Source organism: Rhea pennata, chromosome 8 (assembly GCF_028389875.1).
Source record: "Rhea pennata isolate bPtePen1 chromosome 8, bPtePen1.pri, whole genome shotgun sequence".
Classification (NCBI taxonomy): Eukaryota; Metazoa; Chordata; class Aves; order Rheiformes; family Rheidae; genus Rhea; species Rhea pennata.
Window position 1 is genome coordinate 19,567,573 of NC_084670.1, and position 25,355 is coordinate 19,592,927.

The 25,355-nt window shown below is 37.0% G+C and overlaps 1 protein-coding gene across 2 annotated transcripts in view; it reads right to left on the reverse strand.

The window, feature by feature from the left end:
* The window catches only part of BCAR3 (BCAR3 adaptor protein, NSP family member), a 77,901-nt gene that overhangs the window by 35,556 nt on the left and 16,990 nt on the right, over window positions 1-25,355 (reverse strand). For both annotated transcript variants that reach the window (XM_062581074.1, XM_062581072.1), the window contains 2 exons: window positions 19,587-19,914; window positions 5,126-5,165 (listed from right to left, as the gene is read on the reverse strand). In XM_062581074.1, coding sequence (XP_062437058.1) covers window positions 5,126-5,165; window positions 19,587-19,914 — 368 coding nt within the window. The remainder of the gene's footprint in view (window positions 1-5,125; window positions 5,166-19,586; window positions 19,915-25,355) is intronic.

A 25,355-nucleotide genomic window follows, 5' to 3' on the forward strand; every position in this document is an offset into this window, starting at 1 on the left:
CAATATTCTTTCCCGAACTGTAGCTACTTGTCACGCTACTTGTCCAAACTTCCCCAAACGTCCATATGCATACACTTCCCACCTGACAGTACTCTTTCCAAATTCCACTCTTGGCACACCCATTAGAATGACGATGGTCAACTAGCCACACGTACAACTCAAGCATCTCAATGTCAGCAAACAATCACAAGTCCTGGCAGAATCTGTACAAGAAAAATGAAAAACTGAAATATTTATAATTTGGAAAAAAAAGGATTGTGAACTTTTGGCATCTGTAATATGATGAATTTATGCAATTAACCACACCAACTGTGCAGCAGTAAGCTTCATCACATGATTAAAGTTCCCTGAAGTTAAGTTAAATCCACAAATACTGTACTATCTTGCAAAGCTACTCTAAGACCAACTCACTGGAATATCATCAAAATTTATTTTCAGTGGCAATCACAAAAGCCCTCAGAAATGACAGTAACATGGATGTTTGCTCTGAACAGAATGGAGCAGAGACAAACAAGTACCCTTCAGTAGAAAGGGTTATTCCTTCACAAAGGAGTAACGTTTTTTCTGCAGCTATAACTTCCTTACACAACTGACAGTTTTTTCAAATCCAATCTAAAGATAAACTTCCCTCATGACCATGCTCAGCAGACAATCAGTCATAAATTTCGCAATTCTTCCACTAATGGATTAAAATGCATCTCTAAAATCTCAGGGCATAGTAGTACTCATCAGCAGTGAGCTGATGAGTATCTCTGTAGCTATCAGCATGCTTTCACAGGAAATACTTTGCAAGGTTTCCATGAGGAAGAGAGAAATGCATTTTCATTTCCTTCCATCCTGACATAGCCTTAATGATCACAGTACATATCTGTATTAAAAGGACTCTGAAGTATTTACTGTGGGTAGGAATGGGATGGAAAGCTATATTTAGTTCACATGAATACGATCAAAACAATTCACAAAAGTTCTCTGACACACTCAAAGTTGTCAGCATTTGATCCTTTCTCCCCTGCCGAGTTTGTTCTCTGGATTGCAGACTTGGGGCATGGGAGGAAACCTGCTGAGACTACCAATGAATCTATTATTTGGCTCATAAAACTTGTAAAAAACTCACAGAATGTACAACGTGCTATTGTGTCTGTAAATCTCTTTCACAACTTAGCAGCCTGACTCAAAGCAGTCTGGCCTGTTTTCACTTCTATCATAAAAGGGTTTCTTGAAAGAGCCATTTAACTGTGACCATGGTTTCAGCAGCACTGTGAAGACAAAGGAAGAGTTGAAGTCATATGGACACTTCAGTACTCCGACTCCAGCAAATCACTACATTTTTTCCCTTAGAACTTGCTTTGCATAATTAGTTCTCTTTATGTTCTGAATGATCTAATACATCAATATTCAAGATATCCAAAACTGTCATTTGTGAGCTTTAATTCAGATTCATGTATTAGAAACTATAGTACATCTATAGAGAGCATTCTCTAAAAGAATGTCTTCAGCGGATTAATTCCATAATCAGTGCTCTCTGTCTTGTATCTTGAACAGAATAAAACAGACGGAAATTCGATTAGTTTTGCCTTTGCTCTGGCCAGAGCATTTCAAATCACAAGGAATTATTTATTTCATTTCTAATCAGGAGATTCTAGCAAAGAAAAATTTGTATGAAAATAAAATGGATACAGACAGCCTTTAAGCTTACAATCAGTCTCTCTGCCTTTTATGACGATGCCTGCTTGCAGTTGCTGCTGCCATGATAATCACCATGATTTTCCTTTTGCTGTGAAACACAACATGGTTACCTAACTAATTTCTCTCCATCCTATTTACAGTAGAATCCAATTTTTAAGAGCTGCTGCTCACTTCCCAGCAGAAGTACATTCTGAACAAACGTTCAACCTCTTTCTCGTGAGACCCACAACAAGCTCACGTAGCATGCTTGCATCACTGTAGAAAAAGTCCTCATTTGCATCTGTGTACTTCTAAGATCAGCTCTGTGACCAGCTTCCTTGATGAAAGCTACCTTTCAAAATCAGCTGCCTGTGTTGAAATTGAAGGAGTCTAAGCATGCCTGCACAGACTGCTAACATGGATCAGCTATGAGGACAGCACCTATTTGTTTGCTTCTAACTGTGTATTTTTCAAAAAAGCTAGGTACTATTAGTACACTTCACTTAGGGACTGTAACTCTTAAGTAGAATTACCAGCGTGCTGACCATCCCATTACAATTTAAATTTGTATCATGTACTACTTTCAAGATAATGCAGTTTATGCAAGCTAAATTAAGCCCAAATCTCTCTTCTCTTAGAAGAATAAGATGAGACAAACAAGAATCAATATCAAGACTTCGTGTGCAATTAGCTTGTTCGTTTCCTTTGATGCATACTTGATATATCACAGATGCTTAATATTCCAGCTTATATATGTTTTCAGTCAGTTGCTCAACAATTCTCTGCCTAGAGACAACACACCTATATTTTCCTGTGCATCAGACACATGAATCTGACTTTCAAAACTTGAAGCAGCAAGATGGGATTATCAAAAGCACTCTTGTTGCTTTCGCCCTCTTTGCTTATCATCTCTTCTCCATTTAAAGGTATTTCTTTTTTACTATCACTTAATAGACACCTACCAAAGCCTATCAAACAGGCACCAAACCCACTTGTTCACACTAAATACACATACTTCATGTTTTTTGTCAGACTTCGGCAAATGGCAAAGTTGGTAAAAACACAGTGAGATGCTACAGAAATCTATCCTTTAAATTTTGCAACTTGAATAGCTAACTGCTTTGTAGTTTATCTGTGATTTCATACTGCCAGCATCATTTATTCAAGCAGTTGGAAATTTTATAAGCATGAACACGACAGATACCATGAAGTTACAGATGATAATGAGCACATACTTAATGAAACTTCAGAATCCACTTAAAGGTTCCAAGATCCCTTTGTTATGAATTCATGTATATACTTTCCAATCAAAGCAAACTGATAACAAGTTATTGTTAGGAGTCCTCCTTTATTTGGCATTGCTGGTATTTTTGATTAATAATATACTTCTGGAACCAGTTTTGTTAGTAACCATAAATATCACAGTCAAAATATGTTTTGGTGCAGGGGAGCTCATATGTAGAAAGCAATTTCTGCACATTTTTTGAAGGCGTGATTTAGAAACCCAGCATTTCCTCTCCAGAATTCCTATTTTCAAGTCATTAAACTGTGGATCAAACTAACAGCTCACTAAAGCTAGGATGTAGATGGAAAAAGCTTTGAAAGTGGAAGGAGAAAAGAAAGTTAGGGCATCCCTTGCCTTCTCCCTCATAAGTCTCTTTTCCCCATGTTTTCCTCCCTAACATCAAGTTTTCCTAACTAAGCTTAGCAGTACAGCTATTGAAAGTCTAAGACATGCTTCTGTTAGAAGAGCCGAAAAGATCAGAAAAACATATATAACAGAAAACTTGCTGCAACAAGTCAAAACATACATATTGATGAACTGGCAAATGAAAGCTCTGCCTTCTACTTGGCCGTATCATTAAAACTGTAACAATGTACTCTGTGCAGAACAGAGCAAGACAAACAGTAAATTAAATTTAGCAATTAACACCTCCATAGCTTTGCTGCCTTTGGCATTCCCTCTTCTACAGTGCTCTTCTGGAGGCTCTCAACTTCCTCTGGCTCAGAAGGCTACCTTGCCATATGCCAGCGCTTGCCTGGGACCGAGGCCAGGGCAATCGCAGCCCTGAACCGGCCAATGTTCGGAGCAGCATTCCAGCAGCAGTACGCAGAGTTCTTTGGCAGCCCCTTTTCCATGCACCCCCCAAATCTGCTCTTCCCCTTCTCTTCTTCCAGATCTTAATTTTAACCTCCACCCTAACTTGTAGGCTGAGTGTCCAACACAGAACCCCTCCAAACTTCCAGGCAAATTAATGCTTGGCATTCTCCTTTGGCAGTCCCCTTTCAATGTTGCATTAGTCTCCCTCCTAGTTTACTCCTTGTATGAACTTTGAGCCCTGACCTCTCCACTTGCCTGTGCTGTGTACACCCACATAGGAAATTCTAGCAGCAGTTCCCTATTGACTTTGGCATTTCCTCTTCAACCTTTTGCTGCTGTCTCTCCTTAGTCTCTTCCTCACCTGGACTCTAACCTAAAGCAAAAATTTAGACTGTCCACATGAATAGCTACAGTAATATACTCCAGTAAAGGACAGTAATGCAGCATGTCTTAATCAGGTACTTTTCATAGGACTAAAATCTCCCAGAAGGCAGGAAAAAGCCCCAAAATTAAAGAATCTCATTGTATAGAGACATGATCTATAAGCCAGACTCTTTCAAGGAGCTGAGAAATAATATTTGCCTAAGTTAACTGTACTAATTCAGTGCAAATTACAAACACAGTACATTGCAACTCTCAGGATAAAATCATGTCCCTAAGGTTTATTCTAAAGTTTCTGTAATGCCAATCCAGGAATGATTTTGAATAAATTTTTTTGAACGCTCCAGAGTATCTTTGATTTACTCTAAGAATATTTTTTTTCCAAACTCTTACCTTGTGCAAATGAAAACACAAGAACATACAATTTTGTCAGGATTCCTGTTTGTTACATGTCCCGTAAAGAGCATTTGAAAGGACAGAGCAAGCCCCTTGAAAAACACCTAAAACTACTGCCCCATATGCTCAGATTTCTGAGTGAATTAGAACAGAGTTTCTGTATGAGTTAACAGATGCATTATTAATATTTTGGACGAGAGATGAAATAATGGCAGTTTTAGTCAGAATACTGCTGAAAATATAAACTTAAACCTGACATTTTTTTATGATCTTTTTTTCAGACAATACACAAAAACACACAAACAAGAAACAGGGATTCTTTTAATGTTAACCAACGCAAGATAATAGATATTCAGCATGTAATAGAAAAGAAGCCTCAATTTCAAAACACAATATACCTCCAAAACATAATGCCCACAAGTATCACTGAAGCATGCAGAAAATAGTCTGACGTATATAGTTACCTTTTCTGAAAGGGAAGATAGACAGAAGCATTATTTGACTACAAAGCACCAGAAATGCTGTAACAATGCTGGCTACATAATCAAAAAAATATTTGGAGGGTAAGAACTGGTACCATACCTTAACATACTCCAACGTAGGATCCAGGATATTCTGATCTCTGTAAGAAAATGGGGCAAAAAAGGGAAGGAGGACACACACACACACACAAAAAGAACAGTGAGTCCAATTATTTCTTATACTGAAGAGATGCATTTATGAGAGTATTAGGATACTAGTTTGATGTTAAGATTCAAGTTAAAAATAGTTCATGTGTTACAGCTACATGGTCTATGTTATCTAACTTTTGACAAATACGTAAATCACTGATTCCCTCTAGAAGGTCAGTAGTGGAATCTCTAGTAATTCATCTGGGAAATAAAATTCACTACAGAGTTTTAAGCAAAGCGAAAACAATCGATCTTATAGAAAATGACATTTACTGCAGTTACATACCACCAAAAACATTTCAAATAAATTAAAAGGAAAGATCTCCCAAAAGCATCTAGATTTTTTTCTTTACTTGAATGACTTCCTATTTAAGCTACTTCTAAGGATAGTATCAAGCAGACACTGGCAATGCAAGAAAATAGAAAGTAAACATTCACTTTTCTTATAAATAAAGCAAAATTTTCATGGATTCCAAATAGGGTAATTTTACTTTTTGAAAAACAAATATGATTCTTGCACCCTTTTATAAACTTCTCAAAATTATTATAATTTCATTTTTCATATTATAATTTCAATTTTTAATAACACTAAGATTCTTCAAAAACCAGGTAATCATGTCATTGTTCCATTTTAAAGATAAGTGATCTCTTTGCAGGTTCTTTTATACGTACCAATGACAAGTATTCCTAAAGGCATGGAAGCCTAAGAGAAGAGCCATGTGATCAACTACAACTGCTTCCATAAAAAAGAACAAACATGTATGTGCAAAGGGTTTTGTACATTTTTTTGTTTGTTTGAAAACTAGCAAGTTAACAGAATTTGCAGTATAAGCTTGGATGTTTTTCTACAGAATCGAAGACATACATGATACTGCCTTAAATGCAAGCATTTAACTGGCACATTGAAAACCTTGCAAACTTGCAAACTTATAAAAGGATCACGGGTTTGATAAGGCAATCACGTTGGTCACACAGCCAACGTACATCCCATAAATCTAGAAACAGAATCCTGTTCAGTGAAGGTTGTTACGATGGTGTAACATAGGAAACTTAGTAAGTAGGTTCAAATATGTAGAAGTTGGGTTACACTAGACTCTACCAGCTGAGAATACAGTGTCTAAGTTCACTGTTGGTTTTTTGAATGTTATGACATATAAACTGAAACTAAGCTACTGTTCTATACTACATTTTAGTCTTGACCCCTAACATATTTTCATCTGGAACAAAATAAAGTGGCAAAGCAGAGACTTCTCCTTCTAAGCCCTGTTCCTAAAGATTCTCCTAATGTGATGGTCCTCAGTTGTCCAGGTTGTGTTGCAAGTTGCTGTTTCACATTATTGCAATACTTATCATGGGTCAAATTCCATTCCCAGTTAAATCAAAAGGAATAATCCTGCCAAATGCAGTGTGAATGAAATTTGGTCCATCTGAGACTAGCCATACAAAATATACACAAAAAAGGGGAAGTTTGGTAACCATATGCACATAAAACATGTACAAATATAACAGAGAAAACAGGGGTAAAATTACAGAGGGAAAAGGAAAAGAAAGTTGCTAAAAATGTAAGTTTTCTTTCCTAACAGCACACAATTTGACTGGAAAAAAGAATTTTTGAGGATATTTTCAAGATACAATTACTTTTAATGGTGGGCAGAAACAAATAGTAAAGATTAATAACTATATTTTTCTGTAATTCAATTCCCCCATAGACTGCTATATTACATGCAGAGAAACAAGAGATTAAGCAACTAGCCCAAATAATTAGGAACTGATGGCAAAACTAATTCCTGAATCTCAGCTTTCTGCTAGTAGTCATCATTTGCTTCTTTATGCCATATGCTCCCAGCAAAGAAAATTCCTAATGTCAAGATCCTACAGAAATATATATATATATATGTGTGTGTGTGTGTATGTATATATATATAATTCCTTTCCTTTTCATTTTTCCTTCCAAGGCATCTTAACAAACAGGGTGAAACCAAAAATCTAACTTTTTGTATTAAATCATCTGCAGAAAAACTTCAATGCTTTCAGGTAAGTACCAGACCAGGTGAAATGTACTGCAGGCTCTGCCATCTCCCAATCCAATTCAATTGAAGGTTTGTTTCAATATTTTTAAGTTTGTCATCTTTCATTAGATATTATTACATTTCTAGTAATGTTAATATTTATCTTCATAATGAGTATGACAATACATAAGAATTAAAGCCTATACATAAGTCAAGCAGTACTGTGTAAATTGTGGGTTCACAGATTATCTTATATTGTACATTTTGGCTTCCCAATGATCAGACAAGCCCTAACTCTATTCAGATAAAAAGTATGTTTAATGACAAATAAGTTTCTTTTTTTGTCAGGATATCATCTGGAGTAGAGTTTTCAGAACACTAAGGTGTTAGTTAAAGACTGCAGTAGGACCCACAGTATTGACTCCATGCTCTTTTCATATTCTACCTGTCATAGAAAAGAACCCAAAGAAGAGATGCAAATAATCTGTTATTCACATTGGTGCCAGTCTGTCACCTCATCTCAAGAGACAAGGATGGAAAAAAAGAAAGAAAGAAAAAAAATCCCCCTCCCCCTCCAGTATTTTTTTTGCAATAAATCACAAAAAAATACAAATCCGACTTAATAACATGTTATTAAACTATCCTCCTGAACAGTCAAAATTCTCTATTGACTGTGTGGAAACTAGTAGAACAAATACTCCTCCAGTAAGTGTGTATCACTAAAAAAAAGCAATTAGTCATCACAGTCTTGATTCTCCACTATTCTGAGGCTGTTCTGACCAGAAACACATTCTTTCTTCATATCATTGTCATTGTATGTAGATTCCTTTGAGGTACAGCTAAGGCTGACTCAGATGAGAAACAGGAACAGAATTCAGATGTTACTGAATGAGATGCTCTTCCACTTCCCAGCACCCCTAGAAGGCAGCCAAATGTGTGGGAAGAATTTTAAAATTACCCTTTGGAATTGACAACATCAGTATTTATAAGTAAAAAGAAAAAACCCAATAAGCAACTGAAATCATACTTTTGGTAATGACAGACTAACTATATTTCTGAAAACTTCAAATTATGCATTGATTTGAAGACAATGAGCAACCAAATATGAAAGTCCAATACAGAAAACATTAAAGTCTGAGTAACTAGTCATTCTTTTTAAATTCTTGATGAAGTTATGATGTACTTATAATCAATACTACTACTATAAAGAAGAATCCCAGTGTTCAACCCCAAAACTAGTTACTCAATTCAATGGATGCAGGAGAACAGCCAAAATCTCAGTAACACAGAAATTCTGCAAACTCCAAGCCTGGCCCCCTTATTGTCTAGTACTGTTTCAGTAAAGAAGTTTTAAGTAGATATCCTTTAATCTTTAGGTGATGATTCTAAGAAAGGTTCTCTCTTTCTTCTAATAATTGTAGGTTACCTAGTCTCATCATTGTTGCCATGAAGAATCCCGCAACATAACACCTTAATTGCCTAGGCCATATGTAACACCTGCTTTCCCTGGGTCTTTGGCATCCTCATGGACTCATCAGTCATGCTTACAAATTAATTGTAATAACTTAAAAAAAATTACAGACACAACAGCATCACCAAAGATGCCCAAATCCTCAGCTATCGTTCAGCTCCCCTGTATGTGCTCCTACCCTTATAGAAGCTACTGAATGGTCTAGAAGTAGCTCAGAGGGCTATGCCACATTTTTATAAATACATGTATGGGAGAAACATTGCCAACTATCTTCTCTAGTTTGCTAACACTTTAATCATAAAAACATCTTTATTTATTTATTTTAAAGTGACCTTTGCTGGAGATTTTTTCAAAAGCATCTCCCTTCTACTACGCTCAAATAGTGGCCTTGAGTAGAACAGTCTTCTTGACCGTGTCAAGGCCGATGCCTGAGAAATCAGAGTGAAGATAACCCAGGCTTAAACAGAGCCTCAGAAACTGAAAATTGTACCAAGATGTTGCATAGTTGTTCTAACTGACAGAAGTGCTATAAAAAGACCAGCTAGGATTTAACGCTTCTTCAATTTGTGTCTTTGAAATCTTTTGATCTTTGTAGATTTAAGAAATGCACAACTATTTAACTATAAAGCTGCAGGTTTGAACATGCAAGACAGGCAGTATTTATGTAATGCAGATTGATGTTATTTGTACCATAAACTAGAGCAAAAAAAATCCAATGATTTTACCCTCCAGCAGCTTCTGCTTCACACACACACTCCTACATTCCTAAGGCCATTCCACCCTTCATCTTACAGCTGCACATCACTATAGGCATGACTCATTCAAACACCAGTGGAAACAAGTGCAAACTGCTATGACTAACTGGGTAATGACCTGCAACTCACACCAGAACAGTAGGGACTTTGCAGTAATTAAAACACAAGAAAAGATATAATATTATTTTCTCTGAAATTAAATGAAATCTTAACTTGTTCGTATTTGTTTGGAGTGCCCCTGCAGAGATAATATTATTACAGTCATTTGCTTTTACCACTTCAATCTTTTCGCATCCCTGCACTTGTTCCATTTTATCTATCACAATAGAAAATCTACCTCAATTTTTCTACCTCTTCCAAGTCAACTTCTACTTCTGAGCCACATACAGTACTGCTCTCTGCAGCCTTTTTCAAAAGCTCAGACTAGGCATCTCCATTCTTTTTTCTTCACTTTCCTTAACATCTTAAGGGTCCTTGAGCCAAAACTCTGTTCTTCAAAGCTCTCCATAAGTCTTCCATTTACAGGACTGTTGCAAATTGCCAGCACCTTCAGCTGGCAATACTTTAGAGACAGTACTTTAAGTCTTATAGTTATTAAGAATTCAATTCAGCAAGCTTTTATTTTAAGAATTCTAAATCATTTTATCTTGCAAAATGAAACATGTATTCTTAAAAAATCGACCCATACTCACTAGATTCACAAAATCTATCAACAATTGATTTGAAATTTATGGAAATCTAGGTACGGTTTGTTCATTCACAACGCATGGCTGTCACATAGCTGATATTTCTTTGAAGAATGTGCATTTGTACTGGAAGACCAAAAAATCAATCCTTTGTTTTAGGACTGAAGAATAAAGATCATGGGCAGAAGAACTGAGGTAAACTGCCTGTCAATTCCCTTACCCTTGTTTAAGAATCTCACTGCATCAAATACCTCTGTCATTTTCTTGACATCAGATACTGTGAGTGAGCACTAGGAATATACTCCTGTATGTGACATTAACCCTACTGAGGATACTCCATCCAATTTCACAGATTTCCTCCCAACTAATGGATTAGAAATTTAGAAACTCATACCATAATTGATCACTCATCTCTCCTCCTCACCCTTCATCATCAAAATAGACTATATTTTGATGAGTTGGCATTGGTGAGCTGCAATAACCTAAACACACAACTCCAACTTCAGCACTATACAATTCCACAACTCAGCACATGCATTATGGGCATGCAAGCACTGCTCCCTTATTGGAGCTGGTTAGCAAATGCCAGAACACTTGATTTTAATTTCAGAGATGTGTGTATGTTCCTATGCCCCGTATTCTCGTTTTAGTTAAAGGATAACTGGTTTCTGCAGTAGTAGCTGAAATTCCTTAAATGAAGCAGTATCAAATTATCTTATTGCCAAAATAGACATAAGAAATCCACTGGTTACACACTTTTACCAGCTGGAAGACAGAAAGACTGAAAGTATCGTTAAGGAGAACAAATTGTGACATGTAACAAAACATTTGTAAGATATTAAGAAATAATACAGTGGGGGGATGGAAGGAAAGGTGTTGCGAAAAACTAATGGTAGCTCCTATAATACTTTCAGAGGCTAGCAGACATCTCTCAATCTATTATAAAAATACATTCCAGACTGCAACACAGGGGAAACTGTAATGGCTCTTTACAATGCATAATTAATTAAGGTTTGTCATTCTCAGAAAAAAAGCAGCTGTTTCAGCTCTAGGGCAAAACTTGATGCCAGACAGAGGTTGCCTTACTCTGTAAAACAGTAAGCTGCTTTGACTACCTTTAATGGAAAATTAATTTTGAAAACAAACATAAGGATTTTTCTTTAAATCTCTGTTAAAAAGAAAAAAAAAATGTAAGAAATAGCACCACGGCATAACGAAAAGAAGCAAATCTCTTCTGATATACTTCTGTTTAATTTCTTCATTGATGATTAAAAAAACCATCCAATCCTAGATTGTGAAAAAAAATCTGTGCAGACTTCACCCAAGAAAAGAGATCGCTACTTTTTAAAGAAGAATCTAGAATTCTTCTTTTCAACAAAGCATTTGTGTGTGCACATAAAAAGTCCAAAGAAATATTTAATAATCCCTAAATTCAGCACAACAGCCTTATTCCTATGAAAAAAACCACAACCATACACTCTCAGCCTAGGTCAGCTCTTGGAAAACAAACCCCATTCTAAGACTAATGCCCATACTAGGCATTACCTCAACCATTTTTCCTTCAAAAATTCTATAATTTTGTAAAAAGTTCTCTTCAACTTACCCTACAATTCAAAAAATTCAAAGATATTATCTTTCTTCAGTTTATTGTGCAAATATTTTCTATCCTGAAGAATTATACTGCATTCTATAACCTCAAACAATATTATTTTTCTTCTTATTTTAATCCATGCATAAAACATGTAAATATTGATTTTACTTGAGATATTCAGATTTTAATTTTATGAAATTTTATTCATATTTTAATTCTCAAAGTGTATCTCATCATATGTTTTAAGTGTATACATAGTATAGAAAGGCAGTAACACATATTCAAGCCAATTACCCATCAAACACTACCATTTTTATACATCGCTAGTAACAACTCTACCCTATAAACACCTGACCCACCATATTCTCAAAACTCAAAACAAAAATCCAGACAGAATTTGCAGCATTTCAAGAAGCAAAACAAGCTGTTTCTGTCAAGGTATCAGCAAATCCCTGAATAATGTGCTCCTCATCAACAGTACTACCCTACTAGCTCTCTTCCCCTATAAATCGAGGAACTGTCAATTCAAACTGCTCAGTAATTGTAATCTCCTGTGGTAATACTGCCGAGAGGAAAGGAAATGTTTCAGGAACCCAGGAACCATCAACGGCTTTATAACTCAAGACAAACACCGTGGTAATTTCCAAATATCCTACCTCTAAGGATGCAGTCCTGCAGACAACAATGAATCTGCTTAACTTTATGCTGATAAAGCAACCCTATCGATGCCAGTGATACTAATAAGTTTAAATTTTAACATATTTTTATTTCTTCCTGTACAGCTATTTAAGATGCTACTGAGGATTCTAGAGAAAGAAGCAAGTCTCACCCAGCTAAATATGCAGAGCAACAGAGATCAGAAATTAGAAAAGATACAGAACATGCTAAATGACCAGATAAACTAATCTGCTCCAGACTAACTCTTGCTGTAGCAACAGAAAGTCCAGTGGTAGATGACAGCGCTTTATCTGAAATTATGGGAAGAACAGCTGACACAGAACACAACAAAAAAAAACTCTACCTAATCCTCAAACAGGCTGAAGTCTGGCTATATATGAAGTTGAATACTTCAATTAAACTGTTCAGAACTACAAAAAATAAGTTTATTCTTGGCAGCTATAGGTAGATGCTTAAAGCTAGTCTATAAACTACATTTTAGTTTACAGTTTGTCACATTTTCATCATCCAGAAGAAGGTTCAGCTAGCACTGGAACAGTCAAAACCACCAGGCTGCTCACTGTCACAGTTAAAGAATCAAACCAAACTTCAACCCATGCTGTCCCCTATACGCACACATATTCAAACATTTTTTTCTCTTTTGCCTAAAACATGTTAAAGAGAATGTTATGTATGAATTATTATGTATTTGAGATTCTGGCATAGTTAAACAGTTACACCTTATCTACCTACAAAAAAGGAAGTGTTTGCAGCCAAGTCAAAACAAAAAAAAAATCTATAACGCAGCCTGGACTTTCAGTAAAGTCAGGAATTTACATGGTTTGAAAATGCAGAATGAAGACAGCTGTTAAGAGGAAAATGTGAAGACTATAGTTCTGTAGTTACAATTACATACTTCTAAATATATAAGAAGTTAAATGAGATGCTTTAGTAACAGGAAAAATATTCTAATTCTGAACAGCTGGTGTGTCAGAATCTCTCAGAAACTGTTATAACAAAACATCTAGGGCATTACTCATAATTTAGAGAAATGGGCAAAGCATTTTGAGTTCAAGTCAGTTCCAACAATACAGCCCTACTGTAAATCAGTGACTCTAATTTTGAAATGTCAGTATAGACAAGGAATGGAATTTCAACCAAAAATTGTCTTTGCAAGTGTGATGAGCTGAAATGGCTACTGAAAAGACAGAGAGTAAAGTAAGATTTAAAATCGCATATATTCACAACTATCCTGTATAACTGGAAAGGGCCAGTGTAAATTAATATCAACTTTGTTTGAAGGTTTTAATTAGTATGAAAACTTGCAGTGATCATTTCTGGCAGATGGTGTGTTTCAACACTTCCTAGGGAGAAACTCAGCAGAGGGAGGACAGTGATGTAATGCAAATGTGCAATCATACTGTTTCTCCTAGAACATCCAAAACTGTACTCTACAGATAGTTCCATACTACACATGCACGTAGGGCAACAACAAAACTAACTTATCCTTTTTTTCCATGAAGTGTTACATTTCTCACATATGTACTTTTATCCACCAGGTATCTTTAGTAAAAAGGTCTGAGTTTTAATCACATGAAGCACTAAGGGCATTAAACAGATATTAATCTCCCAAGTACACACATCAATAATTTATGTTCTTCCTAGCATGTTCTTCCTTCCATACTTTGTCTAGTTGAGATTTACAAGCATGCTAGATTATCGATCTTAAAATTTACATTAAATTCCTTCAAAAGTATCATTTTAAAAAAAGTATTATACAAATCTGGATGCTGTTAGTTTTATACCAACGATGTAACAAAACAGAATTTCATTTGGTTTTACTGCAAAGTCTGTTTGCTTCAACAGGTGTATAGGCTAAATTTTGCTCCTGTGACTCTGCAGGTAACAGGGGAATTATCAGTAGCAAAAAAGGAGTACCTTTTTTCTTTTCCTCATCACGCTTTAAACTGCTCATGGAACCTACAGCTTTATTAGCCTGATTCCTTAAGCACAAAAGGTTGAAGCTATCATACTACTCACATTATTTCCCTCCCTACTAATGGCTTTGGAACAAGTGACCAGTTTGATAGCAGGGTTTCAGAAATGTTTTTATTAATTTGTGAGAAATAAATGTAAGTGGCATGGCAGCTGAAAAAAATTACTTCCTCCATGATAATGAGCTAAGAGGAAGAATTATCACATGATCCATTCAACCTTTACAAATCACAGAACCCACATAAGAAGAAATACTATGAGTTATCCTAATGATGGAAAAGGCCTCTGTAGATGTTTATTCAGTAACAGTTTCTGAAGAATACACGTAACAGAAGCCTAGACTAAGGAATGGGTTTTTGTGTGTCTTGTAAGAGTATTAATTTCAACTCAAAACCTCAGAGGACAAAAGACCTTCAGAACATGTCCCATGCTCCTCCTCTTCTTCCTCTCCCTCACATAGAGATTCTCTGATGACTGATTACAGGTAATACACATGCAATTGTATTGAAGTTCAAATAAATCATGAGCCCTTCATGAAAAATTTATCTTACGGAATGTCTTTGTTAGTTTTACTGAATTGTCTGTTTTCAGAATTTTTATTAGGAAGTTCAGGAACACAGAATAGTACTATGGCTGCCATCACATGCCAGGTAAAACTCAATCACTTAGTCCATCTCTTGCAGCAACTCTGCCTCATTAAAAACAGTGAAGACAGTGTCAGCCATAGAAACTGCATTTGCTTCAGAATCTTTGCAAAAGTTCTTATCCATTCCATCCTCTTGAAAAACCTTCACAAATTCTGTGTACCTCTACAATAAGAGAATAATTTTATTTTTTCATATCTTACCCAGTACCAGACCCACAGAGACAAGTAGTATTTTAGTCTAAGGTTATGCGGTACCACTGGCATCAAACTCTCAGCAAATTTTGCAGAATGTCCAGATTTGGTCTATGACAGCTGCCTTCATCACTACCTTCAAACTTGCTGTGACAGTGCCAGATGGCACTGCTTTTAGGTCTTGTAGATCTGAGGGATATTTGGCTGTAATAATGAAAAGGATGAAAATGCAACAAGTCTCAAATTGGAAAAGTTTGGTCAGGGAGAAACACTGTGATCCACGTGCACAGGTAGTTCAGAGTGATGCTGCTTCTTCTGAAAATGCAATACAGTTTAAGTTTGTGCTTTTAACAGCTTGAGGCTATGATGCATCTTCTCTCAGATTTTTGCCCAAATGTAGGTACTTGACAAATCCTTCTAATCAAGACAAGACTTTCCTCCTAAGTTTTGAAAATGCATTTAAGTCACAGAAAATTGGAAGCGTAGTTGATGTTTCCAACATTCATTTATTTTAAGTGGAATGCCTTCAAGATCCACAGAGATTTATGCAAATACTTGAACAAGCACTGTCTGTGAAAACTAGGGAAGGACTGGAAAGAAAAAAGCCACCTTCCCAAAAGACTAGAACAGAGTAAAAAAATGATTTTGTTTCCTTGGAAGAGATGCTCATGGTCTTGAACAGCTATGTCAGCTAGCATCAACATAGCAAAATGTAGCATTTTATAGTTAAAAAAAATACAGCCAATTACTCTTTAACAGGCTAAGTAGAGTAGTACAGAGTGCTGCGCTGATCCCCTTTTCTTGATCAATACAAATTTGAAACTTTACAAAACAGAAAGAGCTCAGGAATTCTGGGTTTTCTGATGGCAGCAAAGGAAGTAAGCCAAAAAAAGGCTACAAGTTTAGTGACAGATATGCGTTTGAACAATTTCAGTTTTAAATAAAGACATCGTATCATAAGGTCAAGATAATTAAACAAAGATGACCCTTGGACCAAGTGTCAAAGGGAAATTCTAATTGTGCTTTATTTAGGTTTAATAGCCAACATAATAATACACAAACAGCTTTACAGTTTTATGGCCTGAACAAGAATTCTCTCTTGAAAGTGAAGAGCTTTCAAGGGCTCAGCTGCTCAGCTTCAGTTATTTCCAAGAGACTTCACAAAATCAAATCCAGCCTTTCTCATCACTAATTTAAAAGATAACTCTCCTGTCCTGCAAATAACTAGCACAGGCATACATTCCCAAAGCATAATCTTATTTTCTAAGAATAATCTTATTTTATTTAAAGTTCATAAAATAATTTCTCCAAGTTTGCAGAATTGACCACCTTCATCATTCACCTCTCCATGTTTATTTAACTTGCTACTGTTTGCATGCATTAGTTACTACAACATTAGACATATACATTTTCACATATGAGAATTATATTTTCCCAAGTTAATCTAAAAGACGTTAGAAGTTCCATAAAGACATACCTTTTCTGGTCATACATATGTAAATATCTTGGTAGAATATAATTCTACAAACATGTTACTACATATATACATCACCTTGTCCGCAGAATAATGCAAATAGGTAGTTACAACAGAAGACAAGAGCAAAGTTTCTGGAAACCAAAAGAGTTCCATTAGGGAATGACAGAGAATGCCTTTTTCCTATTTTCCTCACTTCAACCTTTTTTTTTTTTTTTGTTCCTAAGTCCCAAATTTTGTATTAAAGATCACATTGTTCACTTTGAATTATTGGAAGACACTTAATCATAGTTATGTTTCTTTAAAATTATAAGTTATCAAGTTTAAAACTATGACATTCCTGAATCGCAGTTCAGTATAACTGGATCTATCTGCATATTTACATTGTAACCATAATGACTATTAGTTCTGATCTGATATCAAATACAGCACAAGAGTTGAACAAAGCATCATGGAAAGGTTTGGTTAAAAAGACTCAAGAAGTGACCTATTTGCTGACTGTCAAGCTTTTGGTGTCTTCCGTTTTACTTCAACTGGACTGCCAGGTCATGAAAAAGAACATGCAAAGACTCATTGTGAAAATTAACAAAAGCAGAAGTCAGAAGTAGTCACCATAGCACTCTGTGTGTGTTTTAACAAAACAATTGGAAGATCAACCACAGAAACAGTACTTGCTACCATGACTCAACAGGCTGCACTAACAACATTCTTTGCATCTCATATTATTTCAAAAGTGTCGTGTTTCCATCCTGATTAAGCAGAACTTCTTGACCTTTCCCTTGCAAGCATTCCGTTCCTATTCTTATGCCCTTTGCCTAAGATCTGATCTCTCACGAAGAGCAAACATGTCTTGCAAGTCACGTTTAGTAACAGCTCTTGAGAAGACATAGGATAAAACATCACCGTATGCTACCATATTCTTTTCATGGTAGCAGCCCTGGCTTCTTGCATTCTCTGAAAGTACACAAATCAAAAGAAGCAAATTATGTTCAAAGGCCAGTTTATATAGCAGGAAGCAGGTACATCTAATAGGTCTGTGACACAGCGTGACACATACTAAGTGCAGGGAGACCCTTTCTTCTTACACAAATTTGATGGGAATTAGAGAAGATAGATTTACTCTCAAATGAGAGGAAAGTTTGACTGCATATGCTATAAGCAAAAAAATCCAACTCTACACACAAAACCTCTCACAATTAGAACTGTCCTTCTCTTTCAAGATTTGAAAGCAAAACAAATCTTGTAATGAAGGACACCGTAAAACTATAAATCCTAATTCAGGAGTTCTCATTTGGTTGTTTCTCAATCCCTGTCACCCAGGCAGCGTAATATTCATAGAATCAGTAAGGTTGGAAGGGACCTCTGGAGATCATCTAGTCCAACCTCCCTGCTCAGCACAGTCACCCAGAGCATGTTAGACAGGGTTGCATCCAGGCGGGCCTTGAATATCTCCAGAGAAGGAGACTCCACAACCTGGTCCAGTGCTCCGTCATTCTCACAGGGAAGAAATTCCCCCTCACGGTCAGGTGGGACTTCCTGTGCTTCAATTTCTGCCCATTGCCTCTTGTCCTGTCACATGGGACAACTGAAAAGAGTTTGGCCCCATCCCCTTGACACCCTCCCTTCAGGTACTTGTACACATTGATCAGATCCCCCCTCAGTCTTCTCTTCCCCAGGCTGAAGAGGCCCAGCTCTCGCAGCCGTTCCTCGTAGGGCAGATGCTCCAGCCCTCTGATCACCTTCGCAGCCCTACATTGGACTCTCTCCAGTAGCTCCATGTCTCTCTTGTACTGGGGAGCCCAGAATATTCTCTCATCTTTGTGCCTTTAACTAATCCACTGTATCAAACAGAATTGTTCTTGTATCAGCTGGAATAATTTTTCCATTTTATAGACATAAATATCAGAACAAGGACATTTGCAAACTTAATTAATTTTCTGTCAGCAATGAAATATCAGTGATGACAACAGATTCCCCTCCCCCCCAAAAAAAGCTAGCTATGAGTGCAGAATTCTTTCTCAAGAGCCATTGATATTATAACTTGGAAGTCAAATGAGAATTGCTAAAGGGATAATGCCATTAGCTCAGTCAACTTTGTGTTTCACAAGATCTTCAAGAACCATAGGTCACATGTAGCTCTAGGTTGGCAGCAGCTGAAACATCATCCTCTGCTTTCCTCTGTGCTCCCCCCATATAAGCACTGAACCCAAACCAAAAATAAATTTGAACAGATTTCTCGATTGCTATGTTAGAACAATGCAGAGAGTCATTTCATGGCAATTTAGTCACTTCCGAATCTTTATTTAGAAAGTTTCCTCCATAGGAATAGTATCTGAAGTGCTATACATTTTAAAAACTCAGAGGCAAGACCTAGCCCTTAAAAGTTATTTAAAAAAAAACTAAACAGCTGTCAAAAAAAACCCCAAAATCCAAATCCCTAGATCCCACTGAAACAATTGTATAGAAAGGATACTTTAAACACGCATGAGTACTTAACAGCCCAGGTACTGACTGGTCATGTTGCTTATAGAAAATGATTTTGAAGTCTGAACTATTCAGTAATCTGACAAAAGGTGGGGGGGGAGAAAAATTGAAAAAAGAAACAGAGTTCCCCAAATCCACACATCAGGGGTTTTCCCCCCCTTTTTTCCCCTCCTTAATCATCATGTAGGCTGCGTTTCACATCAGTTTTTTTGGTTTGGCTTTTTTTTTCCCATCAAGAACTAAATAGAGTACTAGAGAGCAAAATAAAGAAAAAAAAATCATAAGTCAACCTCCATCAGCATGCAAAGTTATAATAAAGAGCTAGGCCTGTAACTGGACATTTAAAGGTCTAGAAGAATGCATAACAATTCCTGTGCAAAAAGCAAATCTCAATTAAGGTTTTACAAAGTACCTGACATGGAGTTTGTTGCTCTGCCCATCTTGCAGAGGATATTCTTCTATGACACCCTGTACAAAAGACGGCTGCTGCCGGTGTATCCTGGTGTATGGCAACGTTCCCATGTGGCTAAACACATCACAAGACCCAACGGGAATTGTTCCCTTCTTCTTCCTGGGGAGAGTGCCATGAATAGAGATGTCTTGAAAGGAATCTGTGCAAGGCTCAGCCAGTGAGGGTTTGCTCGTCAAAAGGTCCATGGAAGAAGCTAATGAGAACTGATGGTTCATTGGGACATTTCTGTGAAGACTTGCAAACTTTCCTGCAGCTATCATTCTTGGTTCTGGAGGAGGGAAAAAAAATTACCATAGCACATCAAAATCCCCATTTTAATGGAAATTAATGAAAGTACTGAGAATTGAACTTCCACTTTGCTTCTTTTAAGGCAGTCAGATACTTCAAGATGCAGCCTGTATTACAATCCAGTCATATTGCCTGCAACCATACATTTCATATACATGTGTATATTAACTTTTATATATATGAAGAGTCACAACAGAAAAAGCTACTCATCTGAGCACATATGCAAATGCAGGCCTTCAGCCATTGTCCCTTTTTATCAACAAAATTCCTTTTTTGCTCGTTCACAGCTGTACTTTGAGCTTGCTGTTCAACTCAATCATTAACAAAAAGTAAAGTTTTAAAAGCATTTTGGCAAAAATAAAAGAGAAACTCTACAGCTCAATTTGTAAAAAAACATTTCTAAACCCAACAGCAGGTACCACTGTGGAAAAACTGTTGCTGAAGAGTCTTGCTCAAGTAATAAATCCAGCACAGAAATGGTTACATATTTCTGACAGGCTATAAACTAAAAGGTTCTAACCAAGAGATAAGGGCAGGAACAGATGACTGGAATTCTCTTCTGCAGCATGCACAGCCCACTGGGGCAAACCACTGCTGACCTGAGAAATTTCCATAGCTGTCCATCTCTTATACTATCAATTACAGCCTGCTGTACAGTGCAAGGTTTTCTATTACCATGAGCAAAACTGTGCGAGGCAAACACTTCAGACACAGATCCCAGATCTATTCCTCAAAAAAAGCTGCCTTGTGCTCAATCCACAATGTTATATTATATAAAGCAAGCCTGTCTTATCCTACCCAGTTACATTAGTCTACTGAGGCCACTTTACCTGCCAGCAGACCTAGGGTCACCAATCCTACATTACTGGACCCAGGTGGTAGTCAACCAGGTATCTCCTATGAAAACTGGAAAAGCCACAGGTGCAGCAGACTCACATGAAATCAGAGAAGACTCTGGAAACAGCAGTTCTAGACAGCAAATCTGCTCTGAATTTAATCAAGTTTCTTGTCAAAAAATAATAGTAGTATCCTGAAAACCCACCTGCTTACTGCTGCAAAAGAATTCCTCTGGTCTAGGGGAACACAGAGGTACTGTGGTGACAACAGAGCTGGCTCTACAGTTCTCCCCACCCCTTCTCCAGCCTCAGCATCACAGACATAATCAAAGTCCTGCTGCACTAAAAGTACTGTTAGTTCAACTCAAAAATTATCCTAAAAGGCTTAGTCTTAGAGGAACACTAAAGCTTATCTCAAATTCATGGAAGAATTCTATTTTCTGTCAGCTGCCCTGCAGCGAAATTCACAGCCTGGAAAAGGTTTTCCAGACTTCCACAACAAACACCTTCCCACCTCTCCCTTATTCAGGGTCTTACAATAAATACTCATTAGGTACAGATGATAATTAATATTTAGATTATGATTATTTTAATCTTAAATTTGCCAAGGCTCTGAGCACAGCTACTCTATACTATAGCAGAAAAGCCTCTGGAAATAGCGCCTCTCCTAGCCCTATCACAGATATTATAGCAATCCAGTAGGTTTCTAATTAAAAACTCTTGAGAATTTCCACTAAATAAACAATGATCCTTCAAGGTACAGCATTTTCCTTTTAACCATCCCTCCTAACAAGTCTTTCTTAAATAAAAAATAAAAAAACTCCCACAAACCCTCAGTTATATCTTAATCATTTCACCTTTTAATTCACACTCTCTCAATAACATTCCACAGTCCATAAATTCAACACCTAATCTTTGAATTGAACAATCTTTGAACAAATTAATCTTTGAACAAATTAATCTTTGAACAAAACTTGAGTTTTGTTTTGGGGACTCAGATTAGAGTCCATGCTTAATAAGAATATATTCACAAATCAAGAATTTGCAAGGTACTTAGCCAGAATTATATGCATACAGACGCTCTGACAGTACTTCAAGCAATTCTCCCCTCAGAATCCCTCCAAAGAAACCCAGTCTGCTAACTTCTACTCACAAATTTATCTGCTTACTTATCTGTTACTCTACAGTAGTAATGTAAATCAAGAACTAAAACAACCAGCTCAGTAACAAAAGTCTTGCTGAAATTTCCATACTTTTTTCTTGTATTGAATGTAAATACTGCAACTAGTGAGCTTCTTTAGCTGAAGACTCCGGAATGTCTCAAATATTTTAGCATATGATTCAAGGAATGTTTGACTTTACTACAGATAGAAACCCTGAAAATTCTACTCTCATGAGACAGTACTTTCTGAACCTCTGTTACTGAGCAATCAACAATAGGAATGGTAGAAATTATACTATAAGAGTAGCAACAAAAAGAGATGAAATTCAGTTTTACACATTCCTATGTGCCAAAATGTAGCACCTTATAGAACAGAGAGCTTTGGAAGTGTCCCATACAAGTGTCCTCTAAATAGATGCAAACAAGACTAATTCATGCCAACATTCTGTTAAAAAGGCTATGAATTTTGTATTTTCATATATAATATCAGTTTTCCTTCTTCAGTCTGTGATAGCAGAAAGTATAAGGGAACGAAATTACTAGGGATCAGATTCTGAATTCAGAGAATTGGAGGGCACGAAGGGTTTGCAGACAGCTTTTGACATGTCCTGTTTATTATGAATGGGGGTGAGCAAATGCAAATCAAGAGGTCTTTAAAACCTTCATAAGCTTTAGTAAACACATGAGTTTGGACACAGATACATATTTGCTGGGCAAGACCAAGTACATACCAGACTGTAGCTAGAAAGCACCATATAAACAATGAAACAAATGACTTTTTCCTACTTCAAAACAGCAGGCAAAAATTCTTCAATCTACGCTCTCTTGGTTTTGGGACACAAATACAAGCTTTCTGGCTCAGCTGGTCATCATGAGAACTTTCTGAAGCAGTTCACACAGCCTGAGAAAACGTTCTGAACCTTTATTCAGTCTGATGCGGGAGCAAATGGCCCTTCCATTCCACAACAAAACACAACTTAGTGGTGATGGCAGCTATTTTGTTGTTTCAATATATTGTAGGAGAGGAAGTAATGGAAAGGGATATCTCTAGTTTGGCTTCAGAGATTCACGAATGGCTAATAAATTGGCCAGGACTGTATATGGTCATGCCAACAGAAGTCTTATAAAAGGAAACAAGAAAGCAATCAGACTCTCTAGCTACCAGAATTATTTCTAAATCAGTTTTGTACATCAAATTATTCACATATCTCTCAAAGTCTTACTGATCAAGCTGACTTCAGATCAAGCTCTCCGAAGTCTATACCATCACCAATGGTATGACATATTTCCAGTCTCATCAGTTCTTTAACTACTGAACACATTACACTACATCCAGCTGATGAAAAACTGCCTTATGTTCTCAGGTCTTTATAATATGGAGTCAACTTCTATAAAAAACAGAATTATTTTTGACATAGTAAATCTCATCACCTTCTTCCACTCCCAAAATAGTAAATTAGGAAAAGTGGGGGATATATTACTGTTTTCTCCCTGTTCATTTACTTGGCCTGCACTATGTATGTGCATGTTGGAAATAATGGAAGTTATCAACCATACTAGGCAAGAACTTCAGCAAAGTCAGTCTCAGGATACAAATCAGATTTTCTGGGATTTTTGTTTTGTTTTGTTTTCCTTATTCTTCGTCTTTAAATTACTTATCTTACCACACAGGGAAATGGGGGGGGGGGGAAGACTGAACAGCCACAAGAATTAATGTATTATGGAAAAAAATATGTTCAAAAGTAAAGCCACTATAAATTCAGTCAGATTGCATGTTAATTACTTCCCTAGTAGTATGGTACTCTTTTTCATTAGTAAAAGTGGATTCCTGATCCCAAAATAACTAAAGTGAAACATTCCACAACTTGGATTTTCTGCTGGTTTGTTATAAAATAAACTGATGCAGTAGCTGCCATAGCAAACAGATGACAGGACTTTGAGAAGAATATTAAGGTTCAAGAATCGACAGTCTGTTATGATAAGGAGAAACAGATTGAGACAGCATACATGAGAGTTCAAAGGCTTTAAGCTTCTATCAGAAGAAACATGAATCTGTCCAACATCAAAAAAAAAAAAAAAAAAAAGGAAAAAGAAAAAAGAAAAAAGAAAAAAGAAAGAAAAACCCTGCAAGATTACAGGCAGATCAGTGCTTTCAAAAGATCCTGAAGAACTGTCAAACTGTTCTTGTTCTTTCTCCTCATACGCAGGTGTGTGTATGTATGCATACACATATGAACTCTGTCTATGCATCCTTCCACTGTAATCTGACAGTCTATTTAAAATGTTATTTACAATTATTTTCAGGCAACAGGAAACACACAGGCCAGGGTAACTTATCTTTGCAAATTTTCTTAGTTTTGAGATGAAAGAAACAGATAAACCCAATACTTCATTTCCTCTTTGCCTGTAAAACTCCTTGAGATCCACAAAAAATACCATGAAAGAGTAATCATTAAAGAGGATTCAATAATAAGAAGTAGAGACCTCATTTGGCTTGTACTATGAAATTATCTAAGGAACTTAAGTGTCCACCAGTTCAGCTCAGTAATCCTGAATGGTACAAAACCTTGACTTGAAATAAACATTCTCTCCCATCTTTGCCCACAGAAATAAACAGAGGACTTCACCAAGGTCAAAATTAAACCTACACATTTCTCTAGTAACAATTCAAAATACAAGCTTTTGTTCTTCCGTCGGCATAGGAAGTCATTTATTGTTTTGCCTGTTGCTCTGTTCCCACGATTTCACCCAAAGGAAAAAGGGAAAAAAAGAAAAAAAAAAAAGCCCACCACACTGACTGAAAATAAACTCTTTCAAAGATCTTTCCAGCAGCAAGCATGCTATTTATTATTTGGAATTAACAATCTTGGAGAGAAGAAAACAGTTCTGTACAGGTTTAAGTAGCAAATAGTAATAACAACAACACAGCATTTCCTTTCTGTCTACTCAGTGAAATATCTCGGTATCTGGAATACACCAAAGCTCTACACTTAAAAGAATATTGGAGAGATTTCAATGGGGTTCATTCCTACAAAGTCTAGGCTCAAGTATCGCAGTGGATCAAACATCCAAGCAGTCAGAGCCCGAGTAAGACGGTTCTAAGGTATGCACGTTAAATGGTGCCAGGCTGGGAGCGCTGCCTGCTTCTCTGGCCCCCGCCCTCATCGGGGGGGGGGGGGGGGGCGGGCACACCCGCCCACGCACCCCACACTCCCCCTTCTTCCTTCTCCCCCGAGAAAAAGGACAACGCTGCCCCCCCCAATTACCGGTGCGATCACTGCCGCTTCTTGCTCAGCTTTTGAGGGATTAGTTCGAAGTTTCGTCTCGGACAAGCATTTCCTGGCAGCGAGTCCCGTCCAGCTCCGCCGGGGCTGCGCAGCCCCGCGGGCGGCGATGCCGGCCGACGCCGGCTGGCGGCAGCGG